General features: G+C 40.3%; 2 protein-coding genes across 8 annotated transcripts in view; one reads left to right on the top strand and one right to left on the bottom strand.

Moving 5' to 3' along the window:
* JAZF1 (JAZF zinc finger 1) overlaps positions 1 to 23542 on the top strand; it is an 89299-nt gene extending 65757 nt beyond the window's left edge. The window contains 2 exon segments of the mRNA XM_041466223.1: positions 14623 to 14792; positions 21204 to 23542. Coding sequence (XP_041322157.1) covers positions 14623 to 14792; positions 21204 to 21380 — 347 coding nt within the window. The 3' untranslated portion in view covers positions 21381 to 23542.
* Positions 23543 to 24051: 509 nt separating this feature from the next.
* Positions 24052 to 27601, bottom strand: part of TAX1BP1 (Tax1 binding protein 1) — a 55683-nt gene continuing 52133 nt past the window's right edge. For all 7 annotated transcript variants that reach the window (XM_041466298.1, XM_041466301.1, XM_041466297.1 and 4 more), the window contains 2 exons: positions 25839 to 25924; positions 24052 to 25202 (listed from right to left, as the gene is read on the bottom strand). In XM_041466298.1, the coding sequence (XP_041322232.1) occupies positions 25001 to 25202; positions 25839 to 25924 (288 nt within the window). In that variant the 3' untranslated portion in view covers positions 24052 to 25000. The remainder of the gene's footprint in view (positions 25203 to 25838; positions 25925 to 27601) is intronic.

The following is a 27601-nucleotide window of genomic DNA, read 5'->3' as shown; positions in this document are numbered from 1 at the left end:
GTTGTTGAAAAAATGCGTTGTTGTAATGTAAAAGCTCATTCCTCTTCATAGGTATCAAAGCAGCTAACATTTCAGTAGAGTTTCCATATGTCAGGCTTTCAACAATGAAGTAATCATATGGCACAGACAGCTGCTGCACAGAGTGCTGGAACAGCACACTAAACAGAATCCAGCAAGAAACAGAGATCTGCTCAGCTGAACTACTTTGTGATTTAGAGGGAACAGCAGAAATGTGAAATAACAGGGGTGTTCCCCCACAAATTAATTGAAGACTTGCAGGAGGAGGAGTTAGGTGCTCAAAGCTCTTTTGAGTTGATGGATATGCTATTAATACGTAGCTGAATTAAGATGAATTTGTTGCAGAGCTGCTATTTAGAGCAGGATCTGTTTGGCTGCTGTCAGCAGGTGGCATTTCTGAACTCCATGTTGGGCTGAATCAGAGCAGGCTATGAGCCATTCAATCTGCTACCCAGTTGATAATCTGCAACAGCTTTCTCTTTGGGCGATGAAGATTTACTCAATATTGCTACAGCCAGAGAGATACTGCTCTTTTGTGGTGGGCTTATTTTTATAAGTAAAGTGGACTGCAAAATATTCCTTTACTAGACCTTAAGGGAGCTTGAAATTAAGACTTGGGAAGACAAACGAGTGGGAACAAGTACACATTAATGGCATTTTGAAAATTCAGGTCACGTGGGCTTCAAGCACATGATTAATGTTTAGCACCTAATACTAAGGAAGTAAATGCTGCCTGACTTGGAGCACATAACAAGTGCTTTGTCAGACTGGAATGGAATATTCACCACTTGCAGAGTTGCAAACTCAAGAATTTATGTAGTCACGAAAACCCAGCTTTAGCCATTCACTTCAAAAATTCTTCACCTGTGTTAGCATACTGTAAATGCTTAAATTTAATTAATACACTTCATGTTAAAGTGGCCGAGTATCATGCAGATGTAATTGAAAAAAATAATGAAAAGTAGAAATATTAAATCAAATCCCAGGGCTGTTGTATTAAATTGTTGAGAAGTGGGCTGAGAGTGTTATGTTTTTGTGTGTTTGACTTACGGGGTGTCCAGCACAGTAAAGCACAAATCAAGCAAGCTCTGTTGCAGCTTGAAAAAACAGACTTTAAGAAGTCTGAGGAACCATCTCATTACTTGTTCAGAACTTTCTACTTGTTTAATTGCCTGTTCAGAGACTGAAGAACTTTTATGCTATGTTTTTATTAAAAATTAGATATATGGACTCACTCTTGGATAAACACCATGGGCAAATAAGTGAGGCATACTTCACAAAATGAAGAATGAATGTCTCCAGCATAATGAATGTTTGAATACATTTGATATTTCAGACCTGCAAGGTATGAAAAAATCTGCGTTAAAATATCTTGTGGAAACTGAATTTTGGTCCCTGACAACATTTCCTTCTGAGGTGCTTCACTGTTGCTGTGTTTTCACATTTCTGTGTAGATGACACAAGACAACTGTATTTATTGGAGCCATAGTGGTTCCATCTAATTGCAGGTTTGGGGCCATATATTAATCCTGCACACTAACTAATATTGTATGTAGAATTGCCCAGCATTTAGCAGTGTGAGGCACCTATTCCAACAGAGCCTTATGAGTGTTCTTGTAAAAAATAATGAAAAAAATAGTGAATGGCATTGTGCAAAACAGTTGATCAATGTGTGACTCAACCATACTATATGTGTGTGCTTAGATATGGTATGAGATTTTAACATGAGCTTTTGGCTGAGGTCATGACTAAGCATGAATAATAAGAGAAATCTGTAGTAGTTTCCAGTTTCTACCTTAAGGAATAGAGCTGTAATAGAAGGTCTCTAAAACAATGAAAAATAGTAAGTAAAAGTACAATTATTTCTTATAAGGGTTTTCTTAGAACAGGTGGGATTTGTTCCCACAGCTAAAAGATATTTTTTTCAGAGCTAGATGTTGCATTTTAATTTTAGGGAGCCAGGCTGTAAACTTGTACATATTTAGCTCTTTCTTCAGTAATCCAAAGTGAAAAAATGTTCAAGTGTTCATCACTGTGCTCAGCTAAGTGCCTCAGAAACTGATTTTTTTTTCTTTCCTAGCAGTCATCAGCTGTCAGGTTGCCTGGCTTCCTTAGAGAGACAAGACTGTGTGTTAACCTGGTTTCTCAGTGACTAAACCAAACCAAAAGAATCACATTCTCAGAGCATACTGAGACTTAGGCTTGGAGGATCTGCAGAGCAGAGATAATTCCATATTGTAGGTGCAGCAACAGTGTTGTCACATCTTAGACTAACTTGTAGCTCCAAATCAAACAGCTTGAAATGATCCTGAAGACCAAGACATTAACTTGGTCAAACCTGCATGTTTTTTGACCTCTAGCTGTGCCATTACCTGCTCTGCAGTTTGGCTGAACCCAAAAATGAGGAAGGGTGGGAGTTGGCCCACTTTGATGGCTGTGTCTCTTACAAGGGAGGCCCTGATGTCTTTTTTTAATCTCCCAGGCAAAGCCAGAGTCGTAAGGACTCACAAACCCCAGCCCTACTTGCCTTACAGAAGTGATCTGGTTCGTTTTACGGGGTGTTTGGGACCCCTCAAAGTCCACCTCTCTCTGTTCACATGGATCAGGTGAACGAGGAGCTTTGGTTAAGGCTGCAAGGACCACAGGGCTGCATGACTACAGTTCTTTCATAGTCCATTGGGGCACAGATCCTGGAGGATTTCTGCAGGGCAGACAAGCTGACATGACCCATAAGTGTCTTAATTTTTCAGAGGTTTGGTATTTCCACTGATCCAAGCCTGTAAACTTGTGAGGATGGAGCAAAATTGTAGAGATTCTCCTGGAACTAATCTTCTCTATGGTTTGCATAAAGACATGTGCTATGACAACCTGCCCTGCTTAGTCCTTTGTTTAACTCCATCCTAAACTAACTTATAACTTAAGTACAAAAAGGCCTATACTATATTCACAGAATGATATTATTTTAAAGTGGTGCTTCTAACCATTTAAATTGCTTTTAGAGTTAAAAGGACATTTTTAAGTGTATATAAAGGAAAGTAAGACTAATATGAAAATAACCAATGGAGGAAAATGGGGCTTTGCTGTGAGGGGAAATACATGTTGACTTTTTTTAATCATGATTTTTCTCAGCTTTTTGCTGCATTTTCTGTTTTTCTTAATTTTCCTGCTTTATGGGTGCATTTTCATTATAATTCTGTTAAATTTCTGATTTGCTCTTTAACTTGGCAGTAAAAATGTGTTGAGCCCAGTTTGCTATAAAAATATATTCTGGGAAGATTAGTTCAGTTGTCAGATTTTGTGCTTTCTAGTAAAATTCTGAATCTGACCAGAGGAAAGGGCACACAGAAATTTAACACTACTTTTTATTTCATTTCATTCACTACAGGTAGCTTTGCATGTAATCTCCTGCATGTTGTACTTCGTCTTCCCAGCCCTTCAGAGCATTCTTGTTTGATACAGACATAAATTGCACCAGCAATTGTAAAGCTACTGTGCTGTAGAATTGTATTTTAATTGCACATACCTGTAATTAATTGTATGGGAATTTTCACAGTAGTCTCCCCAAGGAACAATTTAATTGAAAAGTAACCGAGTTGTCTAGACTACAGCAACTCATAAAATCATCACTAGTTTTGGGATTTAAGCTACAAAGCAGCAATAGAAACATGGCTTGTAGATTTAAAGTACTTCCAAGCACAGGAACTATTTTATAATCCCCATCGTAGTAGCTTACCCTGGCAATCCATTTTTAACAGTGTCAAGAACAAAAAATGTACAATAAGCTTAAAAGTAAAGATTATCTCTGTGTTAATTTGTGATAGGAGAGGGATTTTTGTGTACAAGCACACCCATCACACACAGACCTATCTTTCTCCAAATGTGTAAAAAATATGCATTTTGTAGGAAGCACATTGTGTCTGCCTTTCACAGCTTGTGGCATAACTGGTTTAACATAGGAATAGTGTGACACTCAGAAAGTTACTTCAGCAGTTCTGGGTAACAATGATGGCATTCATGTTTGTGTGTTTATACTGCAAGGGCCAATTGGTGAAAGCATTTTTATTTATTTATTTACTATTTAACTTTGTAAGTAATCTGCTAATTATCTTGAAAATTCCTAGCTGAAAACACAAATGTTTTTCTCCAAGTTAGAAACAGTAGTGGCCACATGGAGCTTTCAGGTGTTTATTTAAATTTAGGTGGATGTATATATATATGCACATATATACTTACACATATACATATATGTATAGTACACTGCAACATTAAATGGGATTTATCTGTACATCTGTAGTACCTCGAGGACTGAAAAAAATTACTCCATGTCCACTGGTGCTGCATGTCTGCACACTGACAGCAGTGTTAGGGCTTAGCAGAAAAAAAAGCCAGACTCATTTAGGCGGCACTTCAGTGTGCTGAAGATGATGAAACTTAAGCAAATGTTTGAGTTTTCCTTGCATTGTGGCCAAAGCAAATCAGAAGTAATAAAAAGCAAGGACTAACATACCACTTCACACTCAATGACTTACAGCCCAGAGAGGTTTACTTCACAGGGGAAATGGTGTATCATGAGTTGATGTTAGCCAGTACAAGATTCTCAAAAGTATGTGACATTTTAGGAAAAACAGGGTTCTTTGTAGCTTTTGTGTATTTCCAAGTGAACTAAAAACCATGAAACATTTGCTGACCCCTAAAACCACAAGATCCTCATGTCTTTTTAGTGCTTGTGGCCTGGCAGGTGGAAGACACCACTCTAATTCTTGCTGAAGATGAAGAGTGGTACTTGGTCCTTGCTAGCATAGTCTCCCTCTTGAAAGGTTTTTCCATACACAGTCAGAGAGTGCCATTCACCACAATTTCTGAACACTTCTGCCTCTAATGTCAAAGGATACAAGAAGCCAAGGAGCAATGGAAAACAGCAATTTGAAAACTACTTTGATTTCAGCCCAGTGATATGTCACCTGAAGCAGCTCACACCTGCTAACATACGTTTTGTAGACCTGACTGAAACAATGACAGCCTCAAAGAAAGGTTTGTGACAGCATAACAGGCACAGTGCACACTTCATTTTATCAGAATCTTTGCCTTTAAAAATGAGAGAGGAGACATGACTCTCCACCAAATGTGTTCTTATGCTTGAGTTAATTTCTTTCTGAGAAACACAAAGTAGGATTAAAGAAAAACAGAACAGAGCTTTCCTGTAGATTTTTTGTGTAGTTAAAATTACTAAAAGTTAAAAAGCCTTCATTCTTGCTCAGTAGTCGACAACCATTTTAGCCCTTACTCGTAATTCTGAGTCTTAGGGTAAATAAACCTTTACTGATAATTCTGAGTCTCTCAAATCATGCTGATGGTGTTTCTTAAATGTAGATGGTCAGAGCTTCAAAAGCAGGCCCAGAGAAGTGGTCAGTGTATATTCATGCAGATAAATCCTCCCGGCCCTTCAGTGCATTGAAGTGGAGAATTTGCCATTGCCTCCCTTGTTGCTGGTCAGGGCTTTGTAGCCCTCTTGGGCCTCATAAACATGAAATTTCCTCAGCCCAAAGCTGCTGAAAAAGCAGTGAGTTGTCTTGCTCCTCTACAGCTCCTCCAGACCCTGGTCCTCCGTGCGCTGCGCCGGGGCTGACGTGCATGCTGCATGCTGTAGCCCACTCACACAGCAGCACCTTGGAAATGCCTGCCCAGCCAGATCCTGCCGAAACCAGCAGCACTCCTGGTGTGTGCAGGCTGTACCTGCACAGTGGTAGCCATGCCTGGGCTGGGGGGAGCCTGGTGGGAGCTGAGTGCATCCCTGCAGGATCTGCGCGCTGCTGGAGGCAAGGCGCGGCATTTGGGGTGCGGAGGGACCGTGTGCGTCCGCAGTTTTATGGTCTGCGTTGCGAGTGGCTGGATCGCTTTTGTGCAGCTGTAAAGCATGGATAAAACATGTCTCAAACGTGTTTTCATAGCTTCATAAAGTGTAGTTCATTTGTGTAGGTACTTTTTATTGTAATCCTTTATCTTCAACGTGGAACTGTTTCCTGGTACCGTTTCTATTTTTTTCTTCTCTTTCTTTATAAAATGGGGCAAAGAAGAGAAAAGAAAAACTGCACTTTTGTTACATGCATCAGGAGAGTCCTTAAGTACAGTAATAGTGCCCTGAACTTGTATTTTTGTATTTCTAACCTCGGAATGCAGGCCTAGCAACTAAAAAGCCAAAATAACATTAATTATGACTGTTCCTTGCTGTGGTTTTTGGAGTATAAGTTTGGAACAGATGTTTGAGGGGAGAGAAGGGAGGGGAGGAAGGATGGATTGTTTCTTTTTCTCAGCCCCAACTGGTTTTAATTCTTTTTTGAACATTTTGTGAATATCTTTAAACATTTGCCAGAGTTCAATTAACATCCTGTGACTAAAGGTGGAAAATGTCCTACTTTGTTTTTCTTCAAACGTATACCTGCTCTTGCTTCTCATGCCAAAGCCAGAAAAAGAAAGGATTCCAGCTGGCATGGGTTTTATTACTGTTACATTACTTTGCAGGTTAAGCCTCAAATTGGGAGGGGTCTGCTGGATTGATTTATTTATTTACTTTTTTTATTTTCATGATTTTTAAAAAGTGCCATGTAAAACACTGCCATTTAATTACAGGAAGGTTATGTTCTTTTTTTGGTGAGTGTTTAAGAGCTTATTCTTGTTTACATGAAGTCGTAGAAATCTAGTTTTCAAATATGTTTAAAGTAGAGATTGTGTTCTTGGGTTTATCATGTTTTTCCTGTACTGTGTATAAACACAAGATTGTACATTATTGAAAGCCGTTTTTTGTGGAAAACAGTATTGGGTGAAAAAGTTTATATAAGAATGCAAAATAACTTCCCGAGACTACTGGCACAGTGTGGCCATAAAACCTCAACAGCACATTGTGCAGTGACATTATAACAATTTGCTTTAGCACCTCTGCAGCGTTCTCAGAAAGCCCTGCTCCACAAAACACATGCCGTGGTATCAGTTGACTGGTTTTTTCCAGAATCAGTTCTTTACATGCATGTTTTTGTGATTAGTTGCTGTTCCACAAGTAATTGGAAGTGGTGGATTTTTTTTTAATTTATTTATCTTATTACATGTATGTTTTGTTTGCATTTATATATTCAGTAAGTTGTAACATATCTGCTTATATAGGTGCGCAAGTGGTTTTATAAACTTTGGATTAGGATTTACAGTGCTTTAGTTTTAAAGACTGTTCTTTGCTATACCAGTATCAAGACACAGATATATCAAGAAAGAAAATGGCACACAGTTGCTCCTAAGGCCAGATAGAATCCAGCTGCTCCACCAACCCCAGTATTGGCTCCGGAGGCCTTTTTTTTTTAGTTTTTTAAGCCTGAGTATGTTAGTTCTGTTTCTCTAGTAGCCCAAAATGGAGAGCAGATCTCACGTGTAAACAGTTCTCCATTTTACTGACAGTGAAAAAGAATATATATCACTAATGTCACTAATAGCACTTTAAATGTAAAACTTTATGTTTATTTTGTACCTTTATCATTTTAGCTTAACCTCCATCATTTTAGGGTGATTTCCCATATAGCCAAAATCATTATATACCAAAATACAATGTATTCAGATTTATGTTTTACCAGTAGGAGTGTTTGCATGCTTTTCAAAGTGAATCCAAACCTTGTAATGGGATGCATTTTCAGTCACTTAAAATTCACTTAAGCATGAGCTTACACTGAAAGCACTGAAATGAAGACTTCAGTTGGTGTGAAATGTTGGAATTGACCTATGTACCATGTCATTTAAAACACCAGGGTGCTGGATGTTTAACTATGTATGAGTTCATCCTTTTTGAAGTGCCACCCTCCAGAATAGCTGGGGGAAGGATGTTTTCAGACTGTCTCTGTGACTTGTGCAAGTTACAGTTGCCATTTGACTGGGAGAGAGGGAAGAGGATGTCCAGAAACACCTACCCATAACCTTGGATGCTTAAATGTTCCCTGCTTTGGTATAGCAGTAGAGGTCTGAAAGTGTGGTCTGAAAGCTCCTCTTCAAGTGACGCAAACAAACACAGAAACGTTTTTTGTGGGGCTTTTTTTTTGCCTAACTTATTTTCTCTAGTGCTTTCAAGTGCCTTGTGCCTAAAAATGATGATAAAAAAACATACTGTTCTTTGTGTTTGAATCTGTGTTTACATCATTACATGAGGTACATTTTTTTAAATTCTCTTGATGCTTATTCATTAGCTGAGCCTTGCTTCAGCCAGAGACAATAGAAAATTATTTCTTCTGGGCAGTGATACATCCTAACAGCTCATTATTTAGTGCTTGATGCTTGATCTCAGCTAGGAGAGGATTGGAAAAGAGAAAAGGAAGGGTGGTTTCTCCAGAAGATATTGTTCTGGCCAAATCCTGCTCCGACTGGTGTCCTGGGCAGAGGAGGATGCCGGCAGCAGCCGCCGCAGGACTCACTGTGCAGGGCTGGCAGCGGCACAGCCCGGAGCACCCATCCCGCCTGGTGCAGGGCCGAGGCCATGGCACGTCCTGATTGCTGTTTTCGTGGCTCTGTCGTGATCATGAAGAGGGATGGAGGCCACTGTTAGCCCTGGCAAGTGCCTGTTTGACAAACCATAGCCATCTCAATCAGCTCCCACCAGTGGCAGCAAAGTTCCTTGGCTTTCAGAACAGAATTGCCTCTCCTCACCCAGAAATGAGGATCAGGAATATTTACTGGGAGAAGAGCAAAAACTCAACTGTGTGTGCTTACGCCCACGTCCTCTGGCCTTCCCTGAGGTGAACCTAGTGCTTGTTGTCTTTAGGTGCTGAATCCAAACACTGGAATGGCACTTGCTGTCTAAAATGCCAGTGTCTGTAGCACTGCACAGTGCTCTGTTAAACCTCTCTGCGTTTTCTTCAGCTGTGTCTACATCATCTTTGTGGACATGAATGGTAAAAGTATTTCTGAAAATGTAAGAAACTAATCTCAGTGGAATTTTTACAAAGGCTGAAAACTGCTTTCTGAGTCCCCTCTCTCCACCCACCAAAACAAGCAAGCGAGCAAAGACCCTGACTTAGTGTGTCTGCATGGTTCAGTGTCTGACATTTGTTGCTGGAGTTTGCAGAGCCAGTGCATTGTGCCACCTGTACCAGCTCTCAGCTGAGAGAGTCCTGCTACAGCTTCTAGCTAAAGACTTGCATGGCTGCTGTTATTTGACTGTTTTGTATTTCATTGCCCCCAGCATTTATTTCCTGTTCTTTATATGAAGGAAAAATATTTCATTTTGGATGACTTGATGTGTTTTTAGATCAGCAGTGAGTATCTGTTGTAGGAACATTGTCCCTGCTGTGTGCATCCATGGGCACAGAGGGAAGAAGTCTGACAAATCCATAAATGTGCTTTAGTGTTAACCCAAAATTCACACAATATTAATAATTCACTTTTTTTATCAAGGAAAGTGTCGCAGTATATGGGAATGCAAAGTTCGTAACATAAGAAGTGCTCTCATAAAACTGTTTCTATGAAATACAAACTGCAAGTCTCACACGGGACAAAGTGTGAAGCTGAATTTTTATGAGAAATCCTTGGAATTGCCATGAACTTTCGGTGACACTAGCAATGGTGGTTCCCACTGCAGTAAGCTATTTGCTCATAGTTATTCATTGTATACTTAAATGTATGCTTTCTGGTCACAGAAATAATTGGCAAGGATGTTTCGGGTTTGCTTTTCTTCATGGGAGGAGAAAGGAAAAACTCATAATGTTCTTGATCAGAGGTCAAGATAGATCCTGCTCATTAAAATGGCACACACAGCTTGTGCTGGTTTAAATCAGCTTTGTCTTTTTTATATTTAAAGGCACAGCAGAGAAGTCTTTAGATTTGAAAAGCGATGTAGTGACAAATGCTGTGCACCTGCTAGAACCAAGATTCATTTAAAGTTCAGGGGAGAATCCTCTGTAAATCTCACGATAAAATGAATTCACTCATGCAAATGGCAGAATCGATCTTAGCTAAAGTGGTGAGAATACAAAATAAACCCCAGAAATATAAAAGATGAGGCCGCAGATTTTCAGCAGTGTAGCTGGAATGTTATCTGTTCCAGAATGTCAAATGAATTACCTCTCTGCAAACCATTTCTGAGCTCTTTAAATTACTGACTTCATCTACTGGAAAACAAAAAAGTAGTAGATGGGCATTGAAGAGGTGAGATCTTTGCTGTAGGATTAAGTGACATTCTCACTGATTTTGATAGGAAAACTGACTGGCAGCTGAGGTGTAGACCAAGTCTTTATGGTCAGTTTTTCTTACTGTCAAACTACAAAGGCTTCTTACCTTTAATCATAAATCATAATCCCTTTTCGTGCATGTCTTTACTTTTGTCTGTGACATAGACAGCTTCCTTATTTGTGATGGGTTGTTTAAATGCAGTGTGAAAATTACAAGAGAAGTAACTTGCTGGAGCTCTTTGTGACCCAGTATGTTTTGTGGCTCTCAAAACAGGTAATTTTATGTGCTATCTGGCTCCAGTATGGCATACTATGTGAGCTGTGCCTAGTGGAATTTGCCTCCCCTCCCCTTTGAGTAGTGGCATTGTCTCAGCATGGAAAATTGCAGGGGGAAAAAAAAAAGGCTGAGCTAGCATTCTTTCCTTGCCTTTGTTTTGTTTCATTTTTTGATCTGCTGGGGGCAGCACAGATGAAGTGAGTCTTTTGGCAAGGTCAGTAGAATGAGGAGTGGGGAAATGGCTTTGTGGGCCAGGACTGAGGGAATATTGCATGCGAGGGCGGGTGCAATATTAAGAAGATGTTACTGAGTTATTTGGATAATAAAGCAGTGGTTTAGGTTAGGCCAAGGTAGAACTGTGTAGGGTCTCTGAATGAAAGCCAGATGATCAAACTGGATATTACGTTAAAGAGCAATGATCTAGCAAGAAGCCTCAGGAAAAGCATTGCCAGAGGAGAGGGTTTTTGGGGTTTTTTTTGCTGTGGTAGAACTAGTATTTAGTTATGGTAAACAGGATGCTCTGCTGTACAAATATTGTATATTTGTACAGTGCCTTGCTGAAAGCATGTGCTTCTCCATCAGCCTGATGTTTAGATGCTTGTGTGTTGTCGAGTTTTGGGGGAGGTTTTTTGCTATTCAGACTTCTGAAGCCTAGTTCTGATATTTTTCAGTGGGAGGAGCATTCAATCTGCTTTCCAAGCATGAGGAGGAAGGGTAAAGCCATTGGCCCACATGCTACAGGAATGGCTCAGCTCAGTGCCCTAAGGGCAGCGTGCCCCAGCAGAGCATCCTGTTTTCCATGAGCATGGCAGCATCCAAGCAGAGCTCAGCAAGGCAGCTCTCTGGGAGAGTTACTGCAAACACTGCCCAAGTCACGCAGTTGTTACACCCTGGAGCGGGCCATAGGTTAGATGCGAGGGCACTTAATTTGGTTTTTTTCCTTTTTCCTTTAAAAAAAAGTAAATATTTACAGATATAATTGTGAAACACCAACCAAGTCTGGGAAAAAAAAAAAAAAAAGGCAAGCAATTAACTCACTCTATCTTGATCAAAGTGCGCTGCTGTGCGCTTCCCCTCGGCGCACTGCTGGTCCCCGGGAACGCTGCCCAAGAGCCGGGGCAGCGCTGGCTCGGGTTGCAGTTTGTACACCTGACATGGAGCCCAGCACCTCCTGCTCCGCCTGGGAGCAGCCTCGCAAAGCCACCGTGCTCAGCCCTGCACCACTTAATTAAAATACCTCATCCAGGGGCTGTTTATAATGGCAGTGCCAACCTGCGCCTTGTGCTTTTTGTTTTTCCGCTTGTTTTATTTCCCCCCTCTCTGATGTGTTGCACGCAGCCGGTGAGGCACCACATGGGTTGCTGCTCTTAGACACTGACAACTGAGGAAATTAAATTCTGAGGCAGAATCGGTTAAAAGCATGACTAAATCGGTGTTGTTTTTCTATAACAACTGAAACAACATAATTATTTTAAGGTTGAATTTTATTGCTAATGAAATTTTTCAAGGCAGTAAATTTTTTTTTGCATTTTCCTTATACCAAGGTCCTTTTAAATACATTTTGGGATTTCTAATTTTTATTTTTTTTAAGAAAGTAGAAGTGGCTGAGGTCAGTAGTAGGACACTGTTAGATAAAAGCAGTGATAGACTGCAGTTCCAGCTTCATACGGCACCATTAGTATTACTGTTCTGTTCAAGAAGAAATACATATTTATATGGTCATTCATATGAAAAAGCTCATTGTATTTGTAAAATCTATAATGGCATCTGAATTTAAAAATTTAAGATAATGCAGCATTTGCTTATACTAGTTAAAGAGCTGCTTTGAGTGTACTAAAGCAAATCTTGCATTTTTGTTCGGGTAAGCCAATGAAAAGAAAACTAAGTATGGTGTGATCTCACACATAGTTACACACACAGTTTGGACTCTTCTCTTTCACTGAGTCTACCTTGGACTGTAGTACAGGCAAAGATTTTTACAAAATTAGAGCTTACTGTACAAGACTACTAGAAAAATTAAAAGGGCAAGCCTTAATCCCTTTAGGAAAACCTAAGGAAGTGCAAAATAGTACTGACTGCAGCTTCTCCCCACTGTTCTGTGTATCTCTTACTTTATACATCATATTGCATATGAAGTTTTAAAGAACACTGATTGTTGCTTTATAAATGCGTACTCCTTGTCTTCACTAAAAGGAGTGGTGTCCCTAAGAGACGTTGTACAGTTTTAAATGATGTTTTCTTCAGGAGGACAAAATCCTATTTGGGCAGAAATCACCCGCTCTTAAGGGAACACATAAGTGGGGGGGGGTGATTATAAAGACAGAAATTGTTGGTATCAGTGTTTAGAATTGTATGTTTTGTCATCCTTGGAGTGCATATGTGTGTTTACAATAGGGTTTTCTGTTTCATTTGCTTTTAAAAAACCCCACTGAGCTAAAAGGTTTGAAAGGAACAGCTTGAGGAATTTTTTCCATCAAGATACAATCAAGGGCAGGAAATCGTAGAAGCAGAGTTGTGGTTTTGCCTCCATTTTTTTATTAGTTAATTAAACTATAACAACTCTTAACTTCATTTTAGGTTAACTGTTCCTAGAGTTCAGAAATATTTTAAGAGGTCAATAATGCTTTCTTTGGCTCTCGCTCATTTCGAGCGGGATGAGGAGCTGCAGTCGGCGGGGCAGAGTTTTCCAGATGTGCTGCAGGGCCTGTGCGTGCGCTCCTGTCGACGGCTGTCGCTGGTGGGAAACCGTCCCTCTTTCCTCATCTGCACACCATCCCGGACAGATGGGAGCCAGGGAAAAGAAACGTGGACAGTCTGACATCTGTCCTGACCAAAGCTCAGGAGCCCTGGGCGCTGGCAGCTACCAGTTGCCACGTGTTGTTACTCAGCGCTGAGTCTGACTGGGAATGCTGGGGAAGGGGGAGTCCAAAGAGGCAGTAAGTATGGAGTTTCAGCAGAAGCAGAAACACCCCTAAAAAGCCATTGTACTTGGCAGTGTGGGTTTTCCCTGTGAATTCAGAATGTTTTTTAAGTGCCATGAGGCATCTGTCTGCGTTTTCTCCTCGGCGGGTAGGGCTGCTCAGAGCTGTGCACTGAAAGGGCACATGAGGGAAGAGCCATGTAAGTGTCACATAACCGTCTTTAATAGCGGGAGCTATTCCAGCACTTGGAGCCAAATTGTCTTTCAGCAGAAAGGATAAAATTTAGCAGAGCTGGGAAAGGAAAAGAAGAAAGGGGAGGGGAAACACAGCACCACCTCCTGCTGACACCACAGAAGTTTCCCTCAGCTTTCCCTCTCTCTCCCTCTGTGCATATATTTTCTTTTTAATCGGCTGCGGCTCTTCCCTCCCCTGCTTTGCTTTTTTCAAGTGTATTTTTACAGTTGGAATTCTGCTTTTCTAATTTCTCTTGTTTCACATTTAACTTCTTCAGAGGATTTCATTAATAGTTATTGCAATTAAAAATAATAAATAAACTCAGCACCAGCTGCTCAGATGGCTGCCTTAGCATATCTGGAACATAATGCGGTCTGTTCAGGGCAGCCACACAATGCAATTTATACCCACACCTGAGGGAATGAATTTCACAACTATAATTGCTACAATATAATTCTTATTAATGTTGTGCTATAATTCCTATTAATTCCAAAGGGCTAGTAAATGCATTAGGACTTGTCAACATATTATTTTACACTGTTTATGATCTGTAGAATTACACTCTTCAGTATTGTATTGCATAAAGAAATGCCTTAAAATTAGCTTTAATTGGAGGAGGGGAGGGAGCACATTTTCCGTTAGGGCACTGGGAAAGATGCAAGGATCCTGGTGTTTGAGAAGCAGTGAAACTGCATTTTAAAATCAGTCCTTTGAACTTTCTGTGCCATGCAGTTAGCACTTTATGAAGATATATTAATAATGCCTATCCTGGTTATTAGAAAAAGAACCACTGGTGTCTTTATGAAGGAATAAATAACTACGAGAAGGATACGGTTATAAAGTTTAAAATAACTGTCTTCCAGAAAAGACAAAAGTGGGGAAATTACAAGTCATTGTAGCTGATGTAATAAATGCAGAATGGGTTATTTTGCTGTGCTCTTATTTATTCTTGTTTTATCTGACTACCCTGCTTTTCTAGGTAGTGAATATGATGAAGAGGAAGTAGACTATGAAGAATCAGACAGTGATGAGTCCTGGACTACAGAAAGTGCTATCAGCTCTGAAGCTATCCTTAGTTCAATGTGCATGAATGGAGGGGATGAGAAACCTTTTGCCTGTCCTGTTCCTGGATGTAAAAAAAGATATAAGGTAAGAAGTAGTGCAGACCTACCTCGTTTCCTGCTGGTGTAGGTGGTGGGGAAAGCCTCTAAAATCATTTTGCACTCTTCTCATTTAATAGATATTCGCAATTACTTTTGTGATATTTTAGCAGAATATTTTATTCACTAGTTTGCTCTCAAGCACAGCCAAGTTTATCAGTTTTACAAGAGATGTCTGTCTGTCAAGAGAGATTACATATAGCAACTCTTGCTTTACATGAGCAAAAGCTTTTAATGAGCTTTCTGTTATTTGGACAAATTAATTGCAGAATGCCGGAGGTACTGCAAGCAAAATAATCTCTTGGGTCCCCTTCAGAAACATGAAATAAAAAGCTTCTGTCCATCTGTGCCAGGAACAATTCCTTCTGCTTAACTATTAGAGATACTGCCTCCTCTTTAGTGAGACAGTGCCCAGGGTGCATTTTCTGTTAAAGATGATGTCTGGAATGTGGTGGTTAACATGGTGCAAGTCAGAATTCACCTTGGGGAGGCAGAGTCTTGCAGAAATTCTGGGATCATTCTGTCCTGGGTCCAGGTTCTCATGACATATTTACACAGCCATCAGTGACCCCACATGCATCCCTTTGTATGACACCCTGGAAAACAATTCCCTGACCTCCCCACCCTACCCCGTTCTTTAATTGCTCTCCATCATGAGAAATTTTTTGTCTTTTTTATGTGAGTGAAGCATTTCTAAACTGGAACCTTGAGCTGGCCAGTGTAGAACATGCCAGGATGTTACAGGAGTGTAGCTTCACATGGATCAGTGCAGAGACAGATGAAATTGTGTGGAACATCTTGCACTTCAGTATGGCATTCTCTAACCACTGACATAATGGAAGTAGTGGGTTAGCACACTTCCTCTAAGTTATTTTCTAAAGTTTTTGCATGAACTACTGGAAAATCCAACTGTACACCCTAGAAAAACCATGGTGGCTGGGTTGGTTGTATTTTATGGCTTGTCCTTTAAATAAATGGTAAGTAGGGACTTAAAAGAGAGCAGAAGTATGAAATAGAAATAGAGGAAGGCCAATAGCAGTTGAGGTACAACAGTTGTGGCAAGAATGGAAAACCTGTGCATGAAACCATGTAGTGGATGAAAGCCTGTTTCAGTGATGCTGCAGCAGCTCCCGTAGCAGCAAATCACAAGGCTCAGGTTCCTGTACAGACCACTCAACCCTGACAACACTGTTTCATAAAACATGGAAAAGAAAGCAGTGTGCTCATTTCTTAGGGACATACAAGCCTTTTTGCTGAGATTATCCTGAACTATATCGTGTTTATTCTCCAGTTACAGGAAAAATTGAACACCATCTCCAGGGCCAGGGCAGAGGCAAAGATGGTTTTGGACTGTTTGCAAGCATTACTTTGCAGATAAACTCACGTTGTTGAAGATCAATACTTTCCTTGCGTGTGGTAGGAGCTGTGCCAGACAGAGGGTATGGTATAAAAAGCTAAATCCCCTAGCTCAGGAAGCAAACAAGCCATGGTGATTGTTAGAAGTCGTGTGCCCAGAGGGCATCTATGCATTGCAGAAAACATTCGCTTAATGGCAAAGTCTGGAAGGAGAACCCTGTAATTTGCTATATCCTGTCTGTTCTCTGTTTGACTGCCAGCCCTCTGTCTTTTTATTGCCCAAATGAGCAAGCTGTTTGTGCCTGCTTCTGCTATCTCACTACCTTCATCTCAAATGCATGAGGACTGTCTATAAGGGATATCTTGTACACCATTAATGGTAGACCAGCCAGGCAGGGGAACAAATTAATGACCCTTAGAGGGGCTGACAGGGAACAGCAGTAAATAAAAAATACCGTATTCTTGTAAGAGACTCACCTCTGTTTAGTCGTGATACAAAAGCACATTTCCTTAAACTCTGCCTCACCTCATTTCTCTTTTCTGTGGGCTCTGTTTCCTCCCTTTTTTATTTTCAGCCTATGTTTTTTCTTTTTGCATTTTTATCTTTGTTTCCTTCCTTTTAGCTTTGTGTCAGCTGTGTTTCTTGTTTCCTCTTTATCTTCCTTCTGCTTGTCTGACGGAGTCTGGGTAGGGAGTCCTGTGATCAAAGCACTGGGATTTTCTGGTGGGTACTGGATAATCACAGTCAGGACTGTAAAACAATTATAGTGCTCCAAACAGGAACAGAGACATGCACATACAGTAATTGCCAGGCTCACTTTACGGCTGAGAAAGGATGCATTCCTTTAGGGAGCGAGGAGGAAAGGAGAATATACACAGTTTTCTTTTGTCTGGCGTTAGGTGACGTAAGTTTGAGAAGTAGAATGGTATTTTTAGAGATTTTATTTGTATTTTAGTACTGCTTAAAGGACCCAGTAGGGATGGGGCACCTTTTTACAAACAATGTTCAAGGATAAGAGATGGCCTCTGCACTGAAAAGTCATTATGGAAAGGTAAATAAGACAAGAATGAGTACAACAAATACTCCAAAGGAACGGGCTGGGGCGGACAATGGAAACTGTAAGGAGAACATGTTTATACACAAGCCCAGATGTGTATCAGAAGCCCCCGCTGGCCTCCTGCCCAGCTGCTGTCTCCTGGCGCTTTCCCATAGGCAGTGCAAATACTCATAAAGATTTCCTTGTTCTTCAGGAACTTTATTTTAAAAAATTGTTTGCTTATAACATGTATAGGTACTCTATATAGTGTGGCAGAGAAACCATAGATCCTGGGAGAAATATTTTTCTTTAAAATACATGTGGGATAGTCAGAAACATCTAAATAAACCTGAAATACACTGACTTCTAGATGCTTTAAACACACGTCTTTGAAAGAATTTCCAAAGCTTGCTTTCTTTTCTAATTATGCTTATTGAGGTAGAGAAGAAGTTATAATTACTTTATAGTTTTCCATTTATAGATATTTTTTCTTCCTGTGCTTCATTTTTGATGCCTGACATTTGATTTTTAGAAAATCATCCGTGTGATTCCAAGAAACTCAAAGGTATAATCCTTGTTTCTGTCAAGTTCACCCTCACCAAACGTTGGATTCACATCCAAATTTAGATGCCCTGTCCAGAAGTGTATGGATATTGAGTAGTTAATGTGCTTTGCAAAATACCACCTTGTAGGAGCTAAAATGGGGATTTATGAAAGTGTTGACTAGTTTTCCTTTTATTCCTATTATATTATAATAAATAATATATTATTTATTACAGTAACCCTGAGTGGTCTCTAGCTCTAGTGAAGGACTTTGAAAATGCGTTTAAGATGTAGATAAACTTACTCAGGCAACATCCAAAGGGCAAATGAATTTTGAAACATAGTAGATACGACAAACCACATAAATAATGCATATATGCTAGTATAGAGAAAACCCTGGAGTACTGGTCCTAAATTTTCTAGTTTGTGCAAAACTAGTAATAAAAAGAATAATAGATTTCAGTGCATACAGAATGTAGCTTATATCCAGGACTTTTCTTGGCCTTGGGCAAGAGGAGAAGGGGTACTTCCAAGGCTGCTGAGGCACTGGACTTGTCTGTCTGGCAGGTGAAAGGATGAGGGTCCTGTAAGGTGGCACAAACCCCCAGGAAGGCTGACCTATGAGTGGTGAAACTCAGCAGAGCTTAGGGAAGGAGAATATTGAAGTGAGAGGGAAACAAGGGAATTTACTTGAAAGAAAGCAGCAAGCCAGAGCTTGCAAGTTGAACAGAGGAACTGGACCCACAAAGAAAACTTTGGGATGAAGAGCCAAGAGTACAAAAACATGTATGAATGTCCAAGGCTGAAACAAGAAATCTCTCAAATCATCCTTCTGAGATGTCTTTTCCTACTTGAAGTGGGGCTGGCAAGTTCTCTGCAGTGTAGTGGCTTTGTGAATCCTGCCGTGCAAAAGGGACCCTGCCCAACAAGAGACTTTGTGTCCTTGCAAACCAGGCAGTGCCAGTCTAAACTTCTCTATCGCCTCCTGATCTGGTCCCAGGTTAATAATTGTTTCCTCCTGTTCAAGATTTTTAGAGTGCCCTTCTCTATGGCCATCTTCTTCCTCAATCATCTGTGAGAGTAAATAGTGAGCAACCTAAGTAACCAGAGCAATAAAAGTGATGTACGAGTTTGGCCGTGGCTTTTGCTGCACCTCAGCAAACTCAGCCCAGACGTACAACAAAGTGTTTACATTGCAGCAGTGGAAAAAGTGCCGAAGAGTCACTGTAATTCTAACAACAGTTTCCTTTTAGACAGAAGTACAGGTCAAATTTCACGTTACACAAGCTCCTTATGCTCTGCGTGGTTACTGTTTTTCAAACCTTCCGTGGCCCAATTCATCCCTTTAGGTTTCTGCTTTAGCATCTCCTTAAATTTTTCTGCCTGGAAGTACTTTCTCCCCCTTCACCAAGGAATGGGTGTACTGGGGCTGATGGATCATTAAAAAACCTGGATCAGGAGAAGAGTACCATTGGCATGGAACAGTGAGGGTATTTGTGATTGCAGATTTACAGCATTTGTAGCAATTGATAGTAGCTCAAAAGTATCTAAAAGAAATTTCTTAGAAAAATTAAAAGTTAAAACAGGAACAGGTTTTTGTTAGGAAAATATTGTTATTATAGGTTATAGGGCTTGTTTTAAAAATTTCACTGCAGTAGCAAAAGTCACCCCCGGATTTTCTCCTCTTTTGAAGGCGCAGGTCCTTAAAGGTACACAGATGATGACAGATGCCTTATGACGTCCTCCTGCCACCCAGTGACAATCCTGGCCCCCTCACCCCAGTGGCCTCGTGGGTGCTAGAGGTTGAAACTATGTGGAAGATGATCCAAAAGCTGTCCCAGGATCTCAGATTACTTGCAGGGAATTCACTTGACTGCTCTTGAGGCTGATGTGTAGCTTTGATGTGCTCTTGGAGTTGTGCTACAGCTTTCTGCCTCCTCTGAGTGCTCTGCACCCACACGAACCCTGCCCTGATGGCTTGTGTTCCTGTCTGTTTGGTGTTGGAGATGGGGGATTCTCAGCTCCCACATCTCAGGAGACAGCTGTGCAGGGGTTGTCCAGAATTTTTAAGGGTGTAAAGGACAATTTAGAGGCTGGATTTGCAACTTCAGGTCAGGATTCACTGCCTGGATGCTCTGGAGAGGAGGAGCATGAATCTGCAGGAGGAGCAGTTGCTTGCAGTCTTGCACCTCTTTTCCAGGGTGGATATTTGAGACAGTTTTTCTGTGAGTTCCAAGCTGGAGCTTCCACTTACTGTAAGCTGTACCTTGATAAAACTTGTTGTTTAAAGAGCCAAGGGGACTTCCTGTTACTTGTAACACCAGGCAGTGGTTCAACAAAGACAAAATTACTGAGATCTAATTTAGTGGGTTATTTAATATGCAGGCTGTTAGTTGATTTTAGATTCTTAGCTTTTTCTTTTCTATTTTTTTTTTAATCTTTAAAAAATACTGAGATACGTATCTAGAATCTTTAGAGGGAACACAGAAGAGCCTTAGAACTGTGTATTTTTGTCACAAGTGCTCTCTTCTTTGGTTTCATCCTAGGAGAAGCTCAAATGAAAGAGAGTATGCCTTTGCTTATTCATCCAAAAATCCAAGCTCTTTTAGTGGAAGCAGATGAGACTCCAGTATACTCCATAGAACAGTATCAAAACAGCTGCTGAGATCACAACAGCTTCTTCCATTTTTGCCAGAAAAATGTGAAAAGACAGGGGAATTACTTTGATTTATGTTTAGTGTGGTTTTTTGGTTGACATGGCAGAAGTGTGGCCTGTTTCCTGCCCTTGCCAGTGTAACAGGGTTTGTATTGTGTTGCTGTGTTTTGCACTAGTGGGGATAAGCTCTCCAGTTTTAGCTGTGGAGTATTCCCAAACAATAGCTATTTTGAAGACAGCTTCTCTGGATTATTTTTTAAGCATCCTGTGTAACTTTTTTGAGTTAAGCATTCCCTGCAGTTATTTCTTTGGAGGCAATGTGTAAACGATCAGAATTTGCTGGAGCTAAAAGACGTATCTAGAAACAATGACACAAAACAGAACAGACCCACCATGGGGGAGTCTCAGCTCTTTAAAGAGGTGTGACCCGAGTTTTCATGCCAATTCTTTGTTTGCTCGTAAATGAACCTCTGAATAAGATTTGTCAGTGCTATATGAAAAAGATGTCAGGACGCAAAGAGCAACCATGTGTGAGTCCATTAAATGGTATTCTTTGGGAAGTGACGTATATGGGGAGATAAAAATCAGGATTAGCCAGGTAGGTAAATTTTGAGAACCACAGAAATTCTTGTCCTTGTCCCACCTGGTACCTTGGGAGCGCAGCCCATGTGTAACACCCAGTGAGAACTCCTGGCTCCTGGCAGTTAGAGGATTTTGCTCATAACATTGATCCATTTTCAGGTTTTAACTGGAAGCAGAGCCCGTGTCAGCCCACCTGAGCACTGACGTTTTCCCTTCTCCCTCACAGAATGTGAACGGTATCAAGTACCACGCCAAGAACGGCCACAGAACACAAATCCGCGTACGCAAACCATTCAAATGTCGCTGTGGAAAGAGTTACAAGACAGCTCAGGGCCTGCGGCACCACACAATCAATTTCCATCCCCCCGTGTCTGCTGAGATCATCAGGAAGATGCAGCAATAACATGCTGGTCACAAATGTGCCAAGAAATCCTCACCAGCAGTTGCTGATTTTGAGAACAGCCACCTTTTTCAGGGGAAGCACTCAGCAACCCTTTAAAAAAATTAAATGCATGCTTTAAAATTTTCTGTAATTTTGGAATGATGTATCTTTGTAGAGTTAATGATTTTGTACATTTGCACATGTTATCATCTTACCCATTTTCATTACTTTGAGATAAGGTGCTATAAAAGCTATAGGTTCTTCAGAACATTTTTCTCCAAAAAAAACAAAAAAATAAGAACTAGGGGGACGTTGCGTATTTAGTTGTACTGACGTGTGGGACAGGAGCGCGAGGAGGAGAGCTTGGCACTGACATCCTTTCAAGATTGTAACGTGATGAAGACTTTCGATGCATCTGTCAATGTGTGTGCAAAACCAAAACTGTACCGCCCTCGTCAAACTATAGTTAACATGCCTTACATAACGGAGTTATCAGTGGAGTAGCAAGTCTTTTAGGTAATGGAAATATAAATAAGAAAGAATGTTTAACATAATATGCTAAAAATATTTTCATACTTAAATAACATACATAAAAAGGTGTGCTTGCTGTATTTTATATTATCTTGCAAATCTTTTTTTTTCCTCCCTCTTGAAATGCTGAAAACCTTGCCATTCGAACTAGTAAACAATCACCTTAGTGTTAGCAATTACATTTTTTTTTCTGTACAAGATGTCATATTATGTTCATGCCCATCAAACTTTTGAGGACCAATATCCCAGTCCAACTAAATATTTACCCCTGAACTATCTGTTAGAAAGACACTTGGAAATACTTAAGTGCAAATTTATGTGTGTGTGAGAAACAATTATCTTCATCTCAGATGAAGTTTTGAAGCACTTTGTAGTTCTCTATTGCCAACAGATTTAATGTTTTATGTGTTGCCAATTCTTGCAACTACTGTACGAGCATGTGCTGCGGTTGCAAATAAAAATGAGAAATTCAGCGCATGGTTTAAGGAGGTCCGTTAGTTGTGCTAAGGGAGTCCTAATGCCTCTCCCTCACATTCATTGTGTTTTGAGATTTTCTTTGTGCATTTTTTGCTTCTCATTGTAGGTCACTGCATTCCATTTGGAAGTCTCTGTTTAGCTTTATAATTAATTTTGCTGAAATATGACATTTGAGCCTTACTGAAGATTAAGTGCTTCTTGCAGCAGGTGGTCAGAGACTGACTTAAAAGCCAACATGAGAGTGCTTCGTGTCTGGACCATACCTGAACATTTGTTGCTTGCCATCCTGCCTTGAGCATTCTTCTCACAAGTGCTATTCCTGGAGTTCAGCTGGCCAGGAGCAGAGGTGGGCGCCCTCCACCAGCCCAAGCCTGAAAACTCCTTTGCCTGGCAAGGGTGCAGGAGGAACTCCCCGTTTTAACACAGTCATCGCCTTGGCTTGGTTCCTGTTCTTTTAAGTGCAAAAGAAAGCTCATATAAAGGAGGAATGAGCTTTCCCTATTTTTTTTTCCAAAGCTATAAAGGAAAACTTTGTAAGGATGACAATTACTTTTTCTCCAGCAGAGTAAAAGTCTCATTAAAACATGTAAGAATCATCCTAACGAGTGTTTAGAACAGCCGAAGTGAAGTGAAACATCCCTCTCTCAGATGCCAGAGAGGTGACCGTGACAGCCGGGTTTAAAGGATGATCCAGACATGAGAGTTACTGGTACACACAAGGGCCCAAGTGGCCACTTCCCACCTTCTGCAGCTTTGGCAAGAGATCTGGCCAGCAAACACGTTTTGGCTCTGCTCCTAGTGCAAGAACTACAGGCTGGGCGAGTTCGTTCAACAGCTAAACAGTTGTAAAACGTCATTGTTGCATGTAAATTCCTTTCAACTATAAAACTGAAATTCCAGTTTCTATTTACCTATTCATTGTGACAGTATTATTAAACAGGTAAAGATGGGACTATTTTGTTATACTGTGTATAGTGAATGTATTGTACTGTGTCTGTGAAAAGTGTGCTTTAAATTATATTTTCATATGTTTTGTTGGGGACAAAGTACTTTAAGTTTGAAAGTGACAGAGGTTTGTTTTAGAACTGAAGGCAACTTAAAGAATTCCTGTCAGGAAAGCTGCTTATAAATGTAAATCAAATCACATTTAAAATAAACTGCCTCTGACCTAAAAAGACTGCTCTTTTCTCATTCCTAACCTAGAGTTAAGTTCTTGGGCTGTGTATAGTCTTTTTATTTGTTTATTTTATTTTGGTATCATCAAACTCTTGGAGCCTGTTCTAACTGTTTTCATCTGTTGTTGAGTTACAGTAAGAAAAAAATCCATGCTTTACCTCAGGCCAGGAGCTCGGTATGACACTCCCACTTACAAAATCTTCAGACTGCAATTGGCACACAAGCGTTGATGGCTTGCTGCCGCCCAGGACACCACAATTCATCCATGTCATGCAGGGGTTTTTGTAACTCCTGCATTGACTGGATATTGCATGTGTTCAGGAGGGAACTGCAGTCAACAGAGGCTACTCTTAAGCCTTAATCCCAGAGTCTCCCTCTCAAAGAAAAAGCACAAACAGATGTGAGGAGCAACCCTTTGTCATACAATGCCGAGTCATCATTTAGTCCTAAGTGAAGTCTATACTCTGTTTAATTTTAAAATGCGCAGCAGGGAAAACAGACCACTGACTCCATGAATAATTCTGCTTTTAATGTAACAAGACTACTGTACAGCAAGTGGGAAGCAAATTTACTTAATACAGTTAAAGTAAATATAAAATGTTTAGATATACACACGTGTTTTTACTTATTGGAAAGAAATACATAAAGTTAAAATGCAAAAGGTTTTAAAAGCCAGAAGGAACACAATCCACTGTTGTGAAAATAGAACAATATTTTCTACTGAATAAAACTGCAACATAATGGCAATGACTTTTTTAAACTATTACTTGTAGGCATTTAAGCACAGCAGTCTCTTTCAACTCAAAACCACTGCCTTAAAGTATAACGTACCTCATTTAATGTTATCCCTTAAGGCAAACCTTCTATATGTGAAACTGAAGTATTTACCATTCCTCTTGTTGCAAGCCTGGAATCTCACAGTACATGCATCTACATCTCAGAAATGTACTAGAAAACTATATTTTCATTGGGTAAGTAATGTATCTTTCCAATTTAAGTGTTACTCAGAGAAAAACTAGGTGGATTTGCTAGGAGAGACACCTGCTGATTACATTTTTAATTATGCCTCAGTTATCAAGGTTAAGAGAAACCACAGGTGTTTTTGGTGATCTTTTTCAAATGTAGCTGAAGAACACCATGAAGCCAGTCTCATTTTTTCTGAGGCTCACTAATTCCTGTGTCCTTAGGCATTCCACTAAGTAGGGGAAGAAAGTCCACTAAGTAGGGGAATAAATACCTACATACACAAGGTGGAGGGTTGTGGGCCTCCTTAGTACAGTGTTAGGCAGACAGAGAAGATAACCCCATAGCAGCTTACAGCCATGGCTCCCATTAGAGTACATGAACTTTTAATCAGAAGTTTGCACTGTTACAGAAAGCTGCACTGCTTTTGTTTTGGAGATGGACTACTCAAAGTGAGTGATGAGTTTTTTAAGCTACACTGCAAAACAAAGTATTTAATCAAAATTTAATACGTTCTGATCAAAGTGCGTCTGGACGTGCCTCTCAAAGCCTTGCTGGTCGTAGTCGGGCGGGAACTGCTCGCTGCACATGGGACAAACCTTCCAGTGGCTCTCAACGTGCTCCTCAAACTTGCTCTGGTCGTAGTTTGGGGGAAACATCACATCGCAGAGAGGGCATTTCTTCTGCACATCAAAACTTTATGAGGAGGTGGAGAGGAAAAAAGGGAACAGTTTATTTCTATTTATTCTGTTAATGCAAACTAAAAGGATCCTGCTGCAAACGACATTCAGAACTTTACTACCAACTTCAGTTTGAGTGGACTTTGTATCCAAGTATCATCCAGTTCATTTACATGTTTTTTCTGAAAGCACTCAATAGAGTCAGAGTAGTTTCACATGCAAATTCCAAAATAACCTGGCATTTTAAAAGCAACATAATTTTGACCTTACTCCAGCTACCACTGAATACGAATCTACTGAATGCCTTAATGGCCAAACAGTTTCATGGGAAACCACTCTCTCTGCTCATAAATGCTTGCTCTTAGCAAACATAACACTTTATAAAAGCTCTAAACTTAGGTTCACAATTAGGTTGGCAAGAGAGGGGAAAAAACAAAAGTTATTCATTCATTTACTAAAAAAACTGTCAAAATTCCATCAAAGGTATAGCATGGTATAGCCTGCCCCGTCTCACGGCATATTCTCTGCCAGTTAATTGTAAACCAAACATTCACTGAAAATGCTCTGTAGCTTTTCACCTCCACCCCCACCCTTGGGTAGCTCTACAGAAACCTCTCCATGCCCTCAAAGACCAATACAAGATAACATCTACCTGGAATCAAAGCAGAAGCCTGTGCCCCGCTCACGCAAGAGTAGACTTGGAGGATCAGGAGCAGAGGGTACAGTGTTGTCATCATCCTATTGAAAAGAGGAAGTATTTTAAAGACTAACACTTACAAACAAGTTTTTTTTTTCCTCAATATGCATTTTTGTTATCAAACACAAACCCCGATGAAATTTACCTTCACTCTGTAATTTCTGCAGCTAAATTTTACTTTTGTACATCTTGGCTCTATTCTGCAATTCAATAATAGAGCACAAAATGGAGCAATTTCAAGGTGGAAATACAGGTACATGCCTAGATTTTTAGAGCTCCCAACTCCTACCTCATTTTCCTTTTTTATCTCAAAGATGCATTAAAAGCAAGGGCTAGGAATTACTTAGCTGATCTACAAAAAATGATGTGCGAAGGAGCACATGTAACAGCACACATGCTCTGTTTCTTACAGATAACTCATATGCAAACATATTTCAGTTTCAGGCTAGCGTACTTTTCCCTTATGAAGGGTTAATGGAAACAGGGAAAGATGGGAAAATTTCCTCACTATTCTTCTGAAAACAGCTGTTTGGTTTCAACCATTTAACATTTCCATTAAGCAGGCAGTGGGGCCTGCTATGACAAGATGCTGGCAACAAACATAATCTTGCAGTCTGTTTGCTTTGCACCTGCAGTGAAAAGGGTATATGAGTTTTAAAACATCAGTTGTTCGTTTTGTCATGAAGGAGACAGGATAGATGTACTAAGAAAGAAAAACTATTTTGTTTTTGTACTCTCATGCTACAATGCTACAGCTTGTACAAACACCCAAGAGATTTGCTGAATATCAGACTGAAGCACACCAGGACTTAACTAAGAAATTTAATGTGCATCTTCCATCAGTAAAACAGTTCCACTACACACACTGGCCAAATTAACACTTAAATTTTGGTTAATTTCTTCAGTATGACCCCTTTTTCCCCTCCTTCCCCCCCACCTTTTTTCTTTTTTTTTTTTAAGGCATTTGGCTTACAGCTTGGTAAGACAAAATTATTTACAGCTTTTGCCCTCTCTTTCAGCTTCTGGCAAGTGTGGTACCCTACCACATACAAATGTAACACTCCTCCTTGTTCCTTTTTGAGAAACATCTGAAAAATAGGACAATGATTTCCTCTGTATAGGCACACCTGCACTGTCCTACACGGCTTCCCTACAAGAACTCTCTTCAACACAAGGCAAGCACATGTAAAAGCTTTTGCAATGTCCTAAGGCTACAGCTTTCTCGTGGCCCAGTTCCCTTAACTGAGAAATTCATACTGTGTGTTCCTTACAGCAGCTTCTGACCCAGGCCCTGTACAAGAATGTCAATACTAAGTATGTACTGATGTTACCCTGTTACGATAGGGAACGTCTGTCTCTTCAGTGTACTTTTGCTCTTGGCAAAGTCACAGGGATGCCTAACCCACACAAGAAGAATGCAAATGTCTCTGTGTTGAGCTGACCTCTCAGAGATGTTACAGAGATTACTGTGTAACCACGGCATGGCCAAACAGGAACCATGAGAACTTTATCTTAGTCTGAGAGGACATCCCAGCTATTGTAATTACAAGTTACAGTAAACACTATACAGTCACCAAGAACTAAAAATTCTCACGCAGCGTCCTGGGGTAACTTGGAATTTCTGGAAAACAGAGAAGGTACCATTGTATTGGGCTCCAACAGCTGTCCACTTTTGTAATTTCTTATGGACAAAACTCCTAAGTGTTCCATGTAAAACA

Source organism: Pyrgilauda ruficollis, unplaced genomic scaffold (genome assembly GCF_017590135.1).
Source record: "Pyrgilauda ruficollis isolate IOZ18807 unplaced genomic scaffold, ASM1759013v1 scaffold2, whole genome shotgun sequence".
Taxonomy (NCBI): Eukaryota; Metazoa; Chordata; class Aves; order Passeriformes; family Passeridae; genus Pyrgilauda; species Pyrgilauda ruficollis.
The sequence above is the reverse complement of the archived record's forward strand: the minus strand, read 5'-3'. Positions and strand labels throughout refer to the sequence as shown.